At 41.1% G+C, this 16989-nt stretch overlaps 1 protein-coding gene across 1 annotated transcript in view; it reads right to left on the minus strand.

Annotated features, from left to right (window-relative positions):
- Positions 1–16989, minus strand: part of LOC132396862 (phospholipid-transporting ATPase ABCA1-like) — a 170581-nt gene that overhangs the window by 76441 nt on the left and 77151 nt on the right. Inside the window, exons 7-9 of the mRNA XM_059974869.1 lie at positions 15152–15343; positions 11693–11782; positions 2707–2944 (exon numbers count right to left, since the gene is read on the minus strand). Coding sequence (XP_059830852.1) covers positions 2707–2944; positions 11693–11782; positions 15152–15343 — 520 coding nt within the window. The remainder of the gene's footprint in view (positions 1–2706; positions 2945–11692; positions 11783–15151; positions 15344–16989) is intronic.

The following is a 16989-nucleotide window of genomic DNA, read 5'->3' on the forward strand; positions in this document are numbered from 1 at the left end:
CAGTTGCTATACCAAGCCATGATACATCCAGATAGAATGCTTTCCATGGTGCATCGATAAAAAATTATGAGAGTGAGAAGGCACATGTCAAAATTCCTTAATTACATGAAGAAGTTGGAGCAGGATAGGCTCCTAGGAACTTGAAGCTCTCGATCTTCTCAACCTCAATACAGTTGATGTAAACAGGAGCACTTGCACAGTTCCACTTCCTGATGTTAATGACCAGCTCTTCTGCTTCGCTGAGATCATCTGTTGTCATGACAACACATTACAGGATCTCTATCTCCTTCCTCTACTTGGACATTGGTATTTGAGATATGCTCCACTATGGTCATATCATCTGCGAATTTGTAAATGTAGATAGAGCAGAATCTGGACACACACTTATGAGGTAAAGAAAGTAGAGTAAGGGACTGTGGATGCAGCCTTGGGAGGCACCAGTGTTGAAATAATTGTTATAGATTGCTGCCTATCTTTATAGCTTGTGATCTGTTGGTCAAGAAGTCAAGGATCCAGTTGCGGAGAGAGGTGTTGATTCACCAGTCTAGGAGTTTGGAGATAAGTTTACTGACAGTACCTCAGCAAAAAGAATGCCTTGGTATCTGTTGCAACATTGTGAATATTCCACGCAGGTCTGTGACTGCAGAAACGGGCCCTGTGTATCTAAGAGTATTCTATCCAGCAGCAAAGAAGTTTCAGCTTTGCCTGGCTAACATACTGTAAATGTTTGTGGGTTCAAAAGAGGCCTATGTGCATGGAGGACACTAATTATTAGCAATCATTTAATGAATGAATTCACTCATATAATGCCATGGAATATAATGTATTAAGGGAGTCAAAAGAAATATATCTCTTTAAACGCAGTGGATAGTCAACTTTTTTAAGGGCTACCTGTACATTGCTCATTCAGGAAAGTGGTCTGGCAGGATAGAATAAGAAAATCAGCTTCTGGCTTGCATTATGAAAATACAGCTATGAGTCACAAGCGGTGTTGTTTTTTTGTCATGAGGTACCTAAAATTTCTCCAACATCATTGGTGGAGGGATGGGTGCAATTACATCCTCATCGGCCCACACCCAAATTGGTTGCTGATCTGTCCTCTGTAAGAACAAGGTCAAGTTGGTACCCGGTTACAATGTTTGATGATATTGTTTGCGGGGTTGGTTTTGGGGACAGTGCGGGGAGTTAGGGGTCGAGTTAAGGTTTTGGTACAGGAATGAGGGGGGAGTTAGAGGTCAGAGGCAGTAAATAAAGGGTCTGAGCAAGAGATTGAGTCTAGGTAGGAATGCTCTGTGATTGAACGTCAGTAAATCCCAGAGGTGAGATCAGCAGGCACTGAGGAAACCAGCAATCCCCTTGTTGGTGGCAGACAGTAGGTCTGAGGTACAGCCTGGAGGCACGAGGGTTGGCAGCTCCCCAGGTCGTCAGGGTCAGAGGTCCATGGGAGTCCAGAAGTCGAGGCCCATACTTCGAACCCATGATAGGCCGGTTCTGAGGTTGCTACCCAGATGGAAAGCAAAACCAAAGATCAACGTACAGAGCACAGTAGAGGCCTGAAGGAGTCACAAGTGATCAGGTCACCATGTCAGAAGTCTGTATGAATCTGGAACCAAGTCTCAGAGGTTAATCTCCTGATCAGTGAGTCCTATGGTCTAGATCCGAAGGTCAAACCAGTAATAGGTGGAAAAGAGGCTTGCTTTACTGTTGTCTTGTTTTTTTTTTTGTTCTTGCTTGCATTGCTGAACATTGTGGGTCAGCTATATTGGCACCAAGTCAAGTCACTTTTATTGTCATTTCGACCATAACTGCTGGTACAGTGCATAGTAAAAATGAGACAATGTTTTTCAGGACCATGGTTTACATGACACAGTACAAAAAACTAGACTGAACTATGTGAAAACAAAACAACACAGAGAAAGCTACACTAGACTACAGACCTACACAGGACTGCGTAAAGTGCACAAAAACAGTGCAGGCATTACAATAAATAATAAACAGGACAATAGGGCAAGGCATCAGTCCAGGCTCTGGGTATTGAGGAGTCCGATAGCTTGGGGGAAGAAACTGTTACATAGTCTGGTCGAGAAAGCCCGAATACTTCAGAGCCTTTTCCCAGACGGCAGGAGGGAGAAGAGATTGTATGAGGGGTGCGTGGGGTCCTTCAGAATGCTGTTTCCAGAAGGTGTGGCAACACTTGCGGGCTATCCCCAGAGTATCCTTGGGTGTGCTGATTGTTAACACAAACATCATATTTCACCATATGTTTTCATGTACATGTAATAAATAAATCTGAATATGAACAGCATAATGAAGGGGGAAGATTTCTTCTCCAAATCTCTTTAATGAAGGTCACCCACTCTGACTGGACATAGTTTAGGAGGTTTCATCACGTGACTCCTGCCTTCAACAGCTCTTTCTCCCTTCTCCAAGGTCCTTAGCATGACTGAAGGAAAGTATCAAAAACATCAGACAAAGGACCAACAGCTTAGTTTTAATGTCCCTATGACTTTCCCCCAAAGTTACTCCTCATTGAGTAATTTTTAATTCCTGGAAATACCAGACCCAAGCTGGCAACCTGTTTATGGCTCATTTAGCACCCCTTTCTCAACTCCCTTATTCATCGTGTTTCAGCCTGTTACATGAATCATTTACTAAGAAAGTACCCAAACTTCATTTGCATGGAGATGACCAAATGCAGATACTCACTTGTTGAATTGTCATATTGCGAGGACTCTTCATCTGTGCTGTTTCTGCCCAAAAGGTACTTGTAGTTGTTGTCCTCGTACCAATTCAGGGATTTGATTTTTAAGCCCCCACCTTCTGGATGTCCACACACAATCCTCGTCACGGCTTGGTACAGCTCCTGGGGCGATCCTGACAAGCTATCGTTGCTAAGCAGCTTCACCTCTTTTCTCATGTCACTCCAACTCCTAACCTCAGTCAACTGTGCAAAGACAAGAGACACAGGAAACCAAGGGTTTAGCAGCTGTTTGGACCCAGGGGCATGGCTGGTACCTTCTGCTCCTCTTAACCAGTGAACAGTTCTGCTCTGGCTTTCCTTCCAGTAAACTACCAGTGAAATGATCTTACTTCAACACGCTGAGGAATCTGATAATTGGAAATGAAAGATTCTACGAAATGCAACGAATATTTAGTGTTCTATGAATTAAGTCAAGATCATGGTGTCACCACAGATGCGAATGTGACTCTAACTAAAACAAAAGTTCTGGAAGGATAGAAATATATCTACATTTTCCTGATGTAAATGCAGAATGGAGTATTGCATCTACACTATCCTCCCGAAGTTTGATTGTCCTTGAATTTCAGAAGTTATAATGAAGAACTGAGGCTATTAAATAAAAAATCATTTTGAACCTATGTAACCTCTGGATAAAAGAATAATTGGGACTGAATAGGAATTTTTGAACTGAAGTAAACTCTGTCTTCAGCAGTTACCAAAAAAAACCCTGGCTTATAACTAGTTCTCCTTTGGTATACAGAGAGAGACATTGAGAGTTGATAATATTCTACATTGTACCCTCGTTTGAGTAAGAGGAGGAGGGCTCACTGATAAGGACAAGAATGAACATCCGTCAGGGTCTTGTAAAGGGAATAACTGATAAGGATTGGACAGTACACCCATCTGTAATTAAAACCTTCATTTAAAAACTCTCTTATCTGTAACTAGGTTCTGCACCAACAGACTTGGTGGGAGTAGCAGTTCTAATAACATCTGAAACAGTAAGGTACGGGACTTACGAAGTATAAGTACACGGCTCTAACCTGACTAAGGGGTCCACTTGTCAGATGGTGGCAGTACTTACGTGCCTTCCCTTCGACAACTGAATCTCAAACTCCTGCAGGAGGGTGCGGCAATAAACTGCTTTAACTATAAGAAGCTGGTGTCCTGAGTTCTATTCAGATTCGACTTTAACAGTAACACACAAAAGCTACTAAATGACACATGTGGCTTATGTAACTGAGGGTACACTTTTACTCCTTTATTTCTCAGAGAAGATTTTAAAGAAAGGGGTGTGGAGACATTTAGCAGGGATCTCCAGAGTACGTGCCCAAACTGAGTTGATAAGTATCTGATTCGGTGATGAAGCAAGTGTGGGAAAGCACACACGAGACCTACAAGACTTATACATAACTTGATAATAAAATTTACTCTGAAATTTGATTGCTTGGAAGTGCTGTTAGGTTGGAAGATGTTTCTGAGATAGAGTGAAACTCATCTTTGTAGAATTTGTATATGTTGCAAGTACGAGGATTTATGTGTCAAAACTGCCACCTCATAGTACTAGCGTGTGGTTCCTCAATGTGTATACTGAGATTTTTTTTAGTAACTGTCATAAATTATTATTTGGTAAAGTACTACATATGATATTAAATTTCCCCTTTTAACAATGGCTTCAATGTTCTGTTTTTTGAGAATTTCACCTTTAGAATAATACTTAGTGATAACAACTACATAGTTCCAATTCACAGGGTGGATGAGTTTTATATTTTAAAAAATAACGGCAAAGTAGCTCTCATGGACCCCAAATGTCAAGTGAGAGATGGGGAGGTGATCCAACTCAGAGACTTGTATCCTGAGGTTCAGTTGGCATTAACAACAGAAATCAGTGAGGCCACACTTGATGTATTCTGTTGAGTTCTGATTTCCCTTGTGTAGGAAGGATGGCATTAAAAGATTTACAAGGATGTCATTAGGACTGGAGGGTATGAGTTATAAGGGGAGTCTGGGTGGGCTAGGACATTTCCCTGGAGAGCAGGAGATTGAGGAGGCACCCCATAGTGGATGGACCATGATTAAGGACAGTCTTTTTCAAGTGTCAGGGAGTCTAGAACCTCAAGACATAGATTTAAGATAGAAATTGATAGATACTTTATTGATTCCAAATGATTGAAATTACAGTGTGACAGTGGCATTGCAAGTGCACATATATATGTAAATATATTAGAAGAGAAGATGGGAGGAGGTAGATTTAATAGAGAACTGCGAGGTAACTTTTCATACATACAGAGGTGATGGAATGAGCTGCTAGAGGAAGCTGTTGAGGTGGTTATCACCACAATGGGTAAAACATATTTGGACAGAAACATGGAGAGAAAAGATCTGGAGGGATATGGGATGAATGCAGGAAAATGGGACTAGTTCAGATAGACAACTTGAATAATATGGATGAGCTGGGCTGGAGGGGCTGTTTCCATGCCTCTAATTAATGCTCTGCATTTCCCTTGTTAACATTTCAATTCTGTGTGAACAGCACCGATGGGGTTTCTCATGAAATTTTTAATGCAAAGAGAGAAAGATTCTTGATAAGTAACTTGCAGGGCTACTAGGGTAGTCAGGAGAGTGGAGTTGAACTGACATATTTTTACTGAAAAACAGAGCAAGCTCAAAAAGCCAAGACTTTGGCTCCTAATTTGCATGTATGCTTGCAATTATTGTATGGGGAATTTAATGTGGTACCCAAGGTGATATACAGATAATGAGAGAGGTAAGCAATGTTGTCATGTCACATCAAGCTCTCAAATGGCAATGCGACATTCTCCAAAACAATGTTGAATAAGAGATACAGTCGGCCCTCCTTATCCGCGAGGGATTGGTTCCAGGACCCCTCACGGACACCAAAATTCACGGATACTCAAGTCCCTTATTCAACCTGTCTCAATCCAGTGGACATTAGGACCCAGCGGAACTCCGGACTTTATTCAACCTGTCTCAGTGCGGTGGACATTAGGACCTGGCTGCGCAGCTCTGAATGCGCAGTGTTTCTGTTCATGAAAATAATCACGATCACAATTGAAAATAAAGTGGAAATAATAAAGTGATTGGAAAGAGGTGAAATGCCATCGGTCACTGGAAAAGTGTTAGGCTACTCTGGTCAATGATTGGAACAATTTTAAAGGATAAAGTGAGAAAGGCCCTGCCCCGATGAAAGCTACAATTCTTACTAAGCAACGTAGTGGTTTAATTATTGGGTTTTAGGGTTTTGCATTTTTGATCCTCCACATCAACCCGCCATGGATGGAGAGTGCACTCGATAGCGGTCTGTCACTGGATCGAACTCGGGAAGAAGTTCCTGAGCCCGGTACTGAAACATACGTTCTTAAGTGTTTTACATGTAAAGAAAGGTGAAATATATACTATATACTAAGACAAACGTTTGACTAACTGACGCTAAATAATACCGGATGTACCTGTTGTCTTACTTAGTAAGAGAACTTCCGATTTTTTTCGATCCCGACCCACGACAACCCACGCTATCCTCCCGTATACTTTAAATCATCTCTAGTTTACTTATAATACCTAATACAATGTAAATGCTATGTAAAATAGTTGTTACGCTGCATTGTTTAGGGAATAATGACAAGAAAAAAAGTCTGTACATGCTGAAACAACAAGTGCTGGAAGAGCACTTCCGGGTTTTCGCAGTTGGTTGAATTCGTGGATACGGAATTCGCGGATAAGCAGGGCCAACTGTAAATGCAGGCCGGGAAACTGGTGAAAACTTGTCGCTCATCAAAACTGTCACAGAACTTTTTGCATCTGCCTAAGAGGCAGACAGAGCCTCAACTTAAGTGTTTGCACGTGCTTCATATGACCCCATGGGTTGCCTCCCACCTCTCAAGATCAAAAGGCTAACTGCATATTGTCCTTGGTGCATGGGTGAACGGTGGAATTGTTGGATATTGGGGAGAATAAGAGGACGTTAGGATAAGATGAGTGTAACTGAGTATTTGAAGATGAGTATGGACAGAAGGGCCTGGTTCCATGTTTATGATTCTGGAGCTCCTTCAATAGCTGCAAAGCTTTTCTGCTCAAGTGCCTGGAACAGGATTGAAACCATGGGTTTTCTGACCCAGAGAATGGATGATTTAAATGTGTTATCTCATATACATGTTTTGTTCTGTTCCTAGATGAACTAATAGTCACTGTGTCAGTGAGAGAACAGTTAAAAGACTTTTCTTGTTTTTTTTTAAATGGATTATTCTCATCCTATCACATCACAGATGATACCAAAAAAAAACTTAGATCAGAAACTTTTGAAACTGTAACGATCACCCAATAAATCTTCTCTACAGGAAAGAACTATCACTGTTGAATCTATGACTTGTCTGCAAATGCACCCACATTAAACAGGACAACCACTGCTTCGGGATACACTAACTATTCGTCATGGACAGTTTTAAAATATCTTTGGGATCTGACGACTATCAGCAAAAAGCAAAGCGCAGCTATCGTTAGAAACCAGGAGTTGGGAAGTCCGAGAGAAGTTATGGAGAGACAGATTAGCAGAGTGGCAAACTGGCAAAGAGGCAGAGAGACAAAGCAAAAGTGAGAGAGAGAGAGAGAGAGAGACAAGGGGGGGAGAGAGAGGGGAGAGAGGGAGAGAGGGAGAGAGAGGGGAGAGGGGAGGGGGAGAGAGAGAGAGAGAGAGAGAGAGAGAGAAAACAAACACATCTCAGGGTAAAATGAGTGAAAGGTCATTGACCTCAAACACTGACTCTGTATCTCTCTCCACAGATGCTGCCCAACCTGCTGAGTACCTTCAGCATCTTCTGTTTTCGTTATCTGCAGATTATGTTGTTTTGTCTGATTGGCAAAACGAGAAAAAGAGTTAACAGGCCAGTTGGCAGAAGTCCAAAAGGAACGCTAGTTCCCCTTGACAGTGTGTACTGGGACAACTTGGCCACGTCAGCTCGTTTGGTATCACATGGCTTCAATTATTTTTAACAGACAAAGGCGAGCCAAAGTACTGTAAACTGACACTGTAGCTTGCTCATATGCTTATTTCTGCTCATCTAGACTTATGCAATACAGAAATATATAAATTTTTAAGCGTCTGTGAAATAGTATTTCCAGTCAACTTACTTGCTTTTGGTGCTTTTTACTTTCCATTGATTGAAAAGGAAAAGGATGTGTGATCACACAGTTAAATCTGAAACCAGAAGTAACCGTAAGTGGCTTGAGAGCCTCTCATGCACTGTGGGGTTACTAGAGTTCATTTGACAGAAGGCTCCTAACTAATTTAAATGCATAATTCATAAACATTGCATTCAAGGGAGGGGGAGCTCCTGGGATAATAGCCACTATTCATATTGCAAACGATCAAACAAAGAGAGTCTGCAGACAAATTGGAATATTGCACCACTGTAATGTGTCAGAACACGCAAACAGTATGCCAACACAAAGCAGGCAAGGCAGAAACAAACACCCGCAACAGAGGAGAAGAGAATATAAAAGACTGAGGTGTGGCTTGAGCGTGGCTTTGAGGACTGTAAAAATTACAGACTAGACCGAACAAAGAAACTCCCATTTACAGAGAGGTCCAAGGGCCTTTGTTGTAAAGTAGTCGCAAATACAAACAGGGAATTTCTTCAGAATGAGAGAGCAGCAACTTGTGGCTCTCTACCAGGACTTGTACTTGAGGGGAGTTGTACAGGTTTACATAGAACATTAGGCTACAGTCTAGTAGTCTGTTACTAGTCATACCTGTCTAGTAGTCTCTTAAACTTCACTAGTGTATCTGCCTCCACCACTGATTCAGGCAGTGCATTCTATGCACCAACCACTCTCTGAGTGAAAAATCTTCCTCTAATATCCCCCTTGAACTTCCCTCCCCTTACCTTAAAGCTATGTCCTCTTGTACTGAGCAGCGATGCCTTGGGGAAGAGCCGCTGGCTGTCAACTCTGTCTATTCCTCTTGTACACCTCTATCATGTCTCCTCTCATCCTCCTTCTCTCCAAAGAGTAAAGCCATTAATCTCTGATCATAATGCATACTCTTTAAACCAGGCAGCATCCTGGTAAATCTCCTCTGTACCCTTCCCAATGCTTCCACTTCCTTCCTATAGTGAGGCGACCAGAACTGGACACGGTACTCCAAGTGTGGTCTAACTAGAGGTTTATAGAGCTGCATCGTTACATCGCGTCTCTTATACTCTATCCCTCGATTTATGAAAGCTAACACCCCATAAGCTTTCTTAACTACCCTATCTACCTGTGAGGCATCTTTCAGGGATCTGTGGACATGTACCCCCAGATCCCTCTGCTCCTCCACACTACCAAGTATCCTGCCAGTTTGTGAGGGAAAGCTCGATAAACAGGAAGGATAACTGAATAAGAACCAGAGCAAAAAAAACAATAACATAGACTGGGAGCATCAGCAGGTCAAGCAGCTTCTGTTGGGAGAGGGCCAGACTCAACATTTTGAATTTCTTTCCATAACTGAGCACTTTCAGCATCTGATGGCTTTATTTTGGATTTCTGGCCCTTTCAGTTTTCTTGCGAAAAAGAGTAAGACAGGAAACAAAAATGAGAAGAAGGGGGTTGAGAGTACTGACACGTACAACACCAACTCAGGCATAGTCTGAGGGGCAGAATGGCCTGCTTCTCTGTGATAAAAGCAGAAATTGCTCTAAAAACTCAGCAGGTCAGGCAGCATCTATGGAAACAGAAACAGTTCACGTTTTGGGGGTTGTGTTCAGAATGGACGGTTCCCCGGCTTCTGCTGGAGGTATAGAGCGAGTCAATAACTGGATGTAATTGCAAAGAACCTTAAGCCTTCTTAATATTGATCACCTGCTGAAGATGTAGGAGTCAAGGAAAGTAGTGAAAACTTGTTTTCATAGAACTATTTTCCAACAGCAGTTAGTCCATTCAGGACAGAACAGAGAAACAAGCATCCAGCTTGCTTGGTACATCAGTGTGGGCCCAGTGGTACAGTTGGCCCTCCTTATCCGCGGGGGATTGGTTTTGAGACCCCCCCTCCCCCGCAGATACCAAAAAACACGAATACTCAAGTCTCTTATTTAACCTGTCACAATGTGGTGGTCTTTAGGACCCAGCGGAACTCCGGACTTTATTTAACCTGTCTCAGTGCGGTGGACATTAGGACCTGGCTGCGCAGCTCTGAATGCGCAGTGTTTCTGTTCACAAAAATAATTACAATCACGATTGAAAATAAGGTGGAAGCAATAAAGCGATCGGAAAGAGGTGAAACATCATCAGTCATTGGAAAAGCGTTAGGCTACAGTCGGTCAACGATCGGAACAATTTTAATGGAGCATGTAAAAGGCCCTGCCCCGATGAAAGCTACAATTATCACTAAGCAACGTAGTGGTTTAATTATTGAAATATGTATATTTCTGAAGTGTTTTATATGAATAGAAAAGCAAAATATGTATAATATACAGTACTAAGAAAAACGTTTGACTAACTGATGCTACATAATATCGGATGTACCTGTTCCGACTTCAAATCTGACTTAAAGACGGACTCAGGAATGGAACTCGTTCTTAACCAAGGGACTGCCATATCTTTAAGTCATTTTTAGATTACTTATAATACCTAATACAATGTAAATGTTATGTAAATAGCGGTTATACTGTATTGTTACGGGAATAACGACAAGAAAAAAAGTCTGTACATGCTCAAACAACGAGTGCTGGAGAGAGAACTTCCTGGTTTTCCTGATCCACGGTTGGTTGAATCTGCGTGTGCAGAACCTGCGGATAAGGAGGGCCGACTGTACTGTGAGGTTGCTAATTTAATGCCAAGTTTCTGGGACAGCAATCTTTCTAAGTTTTCTGTGTAAAATATGATTTCATGAGTTCAAGGATGTGCATTGCAATATGAAAGAGAAGCAACAATGCCAGTCTAAAAATCACAAATCCCCAATTCATTACACCTTTGACAGTTGGCAAGAACATTTTGTTTCTGAGGGAGAGTTATCAATCAAATAAGCAGGAACTATGTGCTTGTAGCCAAGCAACTGCTTTTTCTTCATGCATGGGTTAATTTGATATGTCAACAGCAGCAAAGGTAAATGTTACCCTCAGGGTTTTCTTTTGAAACTATGAACTGGGGTAGGATCCAACCCATGGATATAGAATGTCAGCTTAATCAGTGTCAAGTTAGAAATATCTCATAATAATTGGTGCAAGGTTGCACCATCAGCATTGAGTGAATGGATAAATACCCCAATACTCAGCCCACTGCTCTCAGAGAAGTGAAATCAGAAAGTTTCACAATGAACAATGATGATCTACCCACGATACGTTGCAACTTGCCCTTCCAGTTTAAGCTGACAGAGAAACAGCTAAGGCAATGGAGGACCCATGTGGACTGAGTTTCACCAATGTTAATGCAATCTGGGTCTTGGACCTGAAACATTAACTTTCTCTGCCTATCCTTCCTGAGCCATTGAGTATTTTCTGGGTCTATTTCAAATGAATTTCAACATGGCCTGAGACCTGCATTGACTTTCCTACTGAGAGACACAGTTGTGGGTAGTGTCATCTAATGGGATATGATTCCTTATGACGGGGTCAAAATCATTGTATGAAGTCGATACCTCAGGTGCCCAGGATTTCTCAATGACAGACTAAATTGCTTGGCACTACACTGGGAACCAAACAGGGAAAATACCCTCATCTTAATTGTTTTGGAAGTTCACCCAAAAAGTAGGGAAAGTATCAAGCATCTACTGAAGGTAAAAATTGTGAAGCCAGCTGACGAACTCTGTCACACATAGATACTTCAGTACAGGACGCAGGAGGCTACATCCTCAGAATTTCTGGAATAGTAACACCAAGAGCATAACAAGGACAAGGACTTCCGGAGCAATACTGGTCTCCTGGGTATCTATGTGCTAATTTAACAAATAGTTCACCGCACCTCTTTAGTGAGAATCATGACGTTTTGAAGCACAGAGTCAATGGCGTTAGACACCTCTATCGTTGCAAGAGGATCAATGGCCATTCCCTTCTGTAAAGAACAGACAAGATAATATTAACAAAACAAATGTGCACAGGCAATGATCACCCTCCTTTAGAGAGAGTGAGCATTTAATTCAGATCATCACAAGAACACAAGTTTATAGTAGTAGGAATAGGCTACCAGACCCTTCCTGCTTGTCCAAATTTTCAATGTAAGCACGCATTATCTCTGCCAATCCCCTATAGTTCATCAATATTTCAAGTATTTAGTGAGTTTTGAAAAAAAAATTCAACCAATTATCTTTCTGACCATTTCCTTAAAACCCTGGGGTTCAGGCCTTCGGCTCTAAGTGATTGTTTCACCTTCAGTCCCATGTGCTTCCCCAATAATTTATCAGAATCAGAATTAATAGCACTGGCACATGTTGTGAAATTTACTGTTATGTGGCAGCAGTACACTGCAATATATAATAATAAAAACTGTAAATTACAGAAAGAAGCGTTGGTATATATAGCCACAATAGGTCTAAGTCAGAAGCAATCTCACTGGCACTCCACTCAGTCTTGGACACCTGGACAATAGCAATAGCTACGTCAGCCTGATGTTTGTTGATTCCAGCTCAGTGTTCATACCCTCAGTACTAATCAACAAGGTCCAAAACTTGGGCCTGTGTATGGCCTTCTGCAACTGGATCCTTGACTTACTCATCGGGAGACCACAGTCAGTGGAAACTGGCAACAACATCTCCTCCTCACTGACAATCAAAACTGGTACACTTTAAGGATACATGCTTCTACTCTCTCTACACCCATGACTGTGTGGCCATACATGGCTCAAACACCATCTATAAATTTACAGATAACACAACTGACTTTGGCAGAATTTCAGATGACGACGAGGAGATATAAGGGAGTGAGATAGATCAGCTTGTTGAGTGGTGGGGCAATAACAACCTTTCACTCAACAACAGTAAGAAATTGGTGAGACCAAGGAATTGATTGTGGACTTTAAGAAGGGAAAGGCAAGAGAACACACACCCATCTTCATCCAGAGATCAGCAGTAGAAAGGGTAGGCAGCCTCAAGTTCCAGAGGGTTAACATCTCTGAAAATCCATCTTGGGCCCAACATATTGATGCAATTACAAAGCAGGCATGACATGGCTACATCTCATTAGGAGTTTGAGGAGATATGGTATGTCAACAAAGATTCTTGCGAATTTCTACTGATATAGCATGGAGAACACTTTATTTGGTTGCATCACAGTCTGGTATGGAGGTGCCACTGCATAGTATTGGAAAAAGGTACAGGAAGTTTCAAACCCAGCAAGCCCTATCATAAGTACTAGCCTCCCCAACATTGAGGACGTGCGCAAAAGGCGATGCCTCAGAAAGATGGCATGCATTGTTTAAGAACCAATCTCCCGAGGACATGCCTTCTTCTCATTGCTATCATCAAGGAGGTGGTAAAGGAGCCTGAAGACACACACTCAATATTTTAAGATCAGCTTTATCCCCTCTGCCATCAGATTTCTGAATGAACAATAAACCCATGTACACCAGAACATAGAACAGTACAGCACAGCAACAGGCCCTTTGGCCCACCATATTGTGCTGAACCACGTAAACTAGTAATCAAATAGCTGATGAAGCAATTTTTTTATACCTACACAATGTCTTTATCCTTCCATTCCCCTCACATCTATGTGCCCATCTAAATGTCTCTTAGAAGTCCATGATGCTGCTGCCTCTGCTACCACTCCATGGCAGTGAATTCCAGGCTCCACCACTCTCTGTGTAAGAAGTTTACCCTTCACATCTCTTTTGAACTTGCCCCCCTCACCTTAAATTCACGCCCACCACTATTAGACATTTCAATCCTCGGAAAAAGATAGTCTGTCTATTCTATCTAAGCCTCTCATAATCTTACAAACCTCTATCACTACTCCACTCAACCTCTGCCACTCGAGGGAAAACAAACCCATGATTGTCCAACTTCTCTTCAGAGCACATAGCCTCTAATCCAGGCAACAACCCTGTAACCATCTTCTGCACCCTCTCCAACACTCTAGCATCCTTCCTATAATGGGGTGATCAGAACGATATGCAATACTCCACATATGGCCTACACAAAAGTTTTATAAAGCTGCAACATAACTTCCTGGCTCTTGAACTCGATGTTCAGATAATAAAGACAAGCATGCCATATGCCTTCTTAACTATCCTATATACACGTGTAGCCACTTTTGGGGAGCTATGAACTTGGATCCAGAGATCCTCTGCTCATCAAATCTGTCAAGAATCTTTCCCTTAACAGATCCTGCAAAGATACAACACTTCACATTTGGTCGGGTTAACCTCCACCTACCATTTCTCCACCCATATCTGCAACTGATCTATATTCTACTGTATTCTTTGCCAGTCACCTACGCTAGCCACAACACCAGCAAACATCTTATGATCTGAAAACTAACCCACCAATCTACATTTTCATCCAGGTCATTTATTTATATCACAAACAGCAGAGGTCCCAGTACCGATCCCTGTGGAACACCACTAATCACAGACCTCCAGCTCGAACAAGTCCATTCCATCACTACCCTCTGTCTTCCATGGGAAAGCCAGTTCTGAATCCAAATGGCCATTTACCATTTAATCTTCTAAATCAGCCTTCCATGGGGCACCTTGTGAAATCCATGTCGATAACAACCACAGTCTACCTTCATCAATCACCCTCGTCACCTCATCAAAAAATTCAATCAAGTCTGTTAGACTCGACTTGCCCTGCACAAAGCCTGCTCTTCCTAATTAGGCCATATGTTTCCAAATACACAAAAATCTTATCTCTAAGAATTCGCTCCAGTGCCGTCCCTACCACCGACTTGAGACTCATGGGTCTAAAGTTCCCAGGATTACCTCACTGCTATATAGCTTCCAGGAATACGAACATGTTTTTTTGCATTCGTCTTGTACTACTCATTTAATTTAATATTTTATTTTTATTTGCAGCGCAGTACAGGCCCATCTGGCCCTTCAATCTGCACCATGCAACAACCCACTGGTTAGACCTAGGACAATTTACAATGACCCGTTAACCTGATAACTGGTAGACTGTGGAAGGAAACCCAAGCACCAATTACAATATTTCTTATTGTTATTTATAGATATTTAAAAAATTTGTATTGCATAATAACACCAAATTTCACAACATACAGTATTCCAGTGATATTAACCCTGATTTTCTTTCTGAGAATTCCATTTCTGCGAAATTCTTTATTTCTCTTTCTCTCATGGAAAATATTGGCAGGGGTGAATAAGCCCAATGTATGAAGATTAGGAGAATTCCAATCCCAAACATTTTTCTCAGAGGAAGTCAAGTTATGTTTGGTGTGTTGTCTGAGTAATAACTCAGTCACTTACTTTGGTTAACTTTAGGATATCCAGGTTAGAGAAGAATGTTCTTTCGACTTTTCTTAGCTCTTCCTCAGACAGTGTGCAAATGAGAGTTTGAGTGTCTGTGGCTGTAGCAGGATCACCAATGATAACAAAGTCATCCAGTTTTGTGCCATTGCAAAGGTCTTTCAGCTGTAACCCTTGCCCAACTGTAATGACCTGGAACAAGTGACATAATGGTTAAAGATCTATATGTCAAGAGTGAACTGAAAGCTTGTGCTTTTGCAGTGGCATCATTACCACTGTGCTAAGTGCTCCATGCAATAAAGTTAGTTATGCCAAAGTGTATATTTAGGAACATAAGATTAGCATAGATTTCCGAGCTTGATCCATGTTTCAAATTGTGTCATGACTGATGAGCTGTCCTACCCACCTTGCCTTAATTACAATATTCGGTAACACCCTTGTCAAACAAAAAAGGGTTAGTTTTCTGTAGCTGTGAAATTAATAATGTAAAATAATATTTCCAAATCAAAACTGATTGCTCCATAAACATTATCCATAATGTACCGTATATGATCTTGCACAAGCCACCAAGCCCAGTTCATACAAATCTTGTCTAAGTTAAAATTTAAAACATAATGATTATACATATTATGTAGTACAATTTGTTAGTTATCAGGTTAACATGACCTCAAGAGGCCACACTTGATACTATAATGTCACAGCGGAGTGTAACTGCTACCTTAGACTTGAAATTAGATTACAGCCTTAAAGTTATTTAAATAAGATGTCTAAATGACTTGAAGTACAGTAAACCTGTAAATAAGCTAACCAAATAATCATTCCTCATTCATTTCATGAACAGTAATTTATATTAACTTAAGTTTATGTCAATTTATGTTTGTCATTTTTTGTAATCTACAGTACTGCAGCTTCTGCTGCTGCTGCAAAAAAAACTAATTTTAATGGCATTTACACCCTGGGTATGTATGTCCAGGGCAATAAAATGAAGATCACACTTTTTACAAAGTCATGCAAGTACTAATTTGATTGAAATTAACTCCAAGTTTCACAATTTTTCTGAAATTTAACCCATATGTTTACTATGTTTCTTCCCAGTACTTTCTTGCACGTGTCTCATATAAAATGCACAGTGAATGACTGAATTAGCATCTAAGTGATCTTTTGTAAAATGACTGGCTTTATTGGTTCTGACCAACATTTGCAAAGTGTCTGATCCAGGTAGAATTTCTTATTTATCAGTGGACTGTATGTTTGGCTCAGCAGCATAATTGAAGAGAAAATATTATAGAATCAAGTCCCACTCCAGAGATTTTGAGCATTTTACCTCAACTGATAGGATGAGACTATCATCTCTCTCTCTTTGGACTATATGTTTAATCAAGAACTTCAAAGGGATGTAGTGTGCTTTTTCTCTAAAGTTCATCACAATTAGCCGCATTACACAGTTCTATCTCTATTCTACAAGGTTATACCCAGGGATTCATCCCGAGACTCATATCAACTGCTACTGTTAGACCATCAGCTCAGAGATAGACAAACTTTGGTCTGCCTTAAACTCACCTGTCTTACAATGCAACTGAGTATTGCTGAGTGGCACACTCTACGGTGCAAGATTTTATGTCGTAATATGTATTGAAGTGGGAATAGCCAGTGTAAATGATCCACACCAAAAGACCACTAAACTGGTGTTTTTTTTTCATCCTTCACATGACTCGAAGTATTCAACACTTTCCAATTGCTACCCATTCCCATCCTTCTACAATAAATTCCTTCAACTGAGTTTGTGTAGGAAGTTGTCAATGCAACATGTCATAGTGCACCTCCAATATAGCACTTTA

Source organism: Hypanus sabinus, chromosome 7 (assembly GCF_030144855.1).
Source record: "Hypanus sabinus isolate sHypSab1 chromosome 7, sHypSab1.hap1, whole genome shotgun sequence".
In the NCBI taxonomy this organism is placed as follows: Eukaryota; Metazoa; Chordata; class Chondrichthyes; order Myliobatiformes; family Dasyatidae; genus Hypanus; species Hypanus sabinus.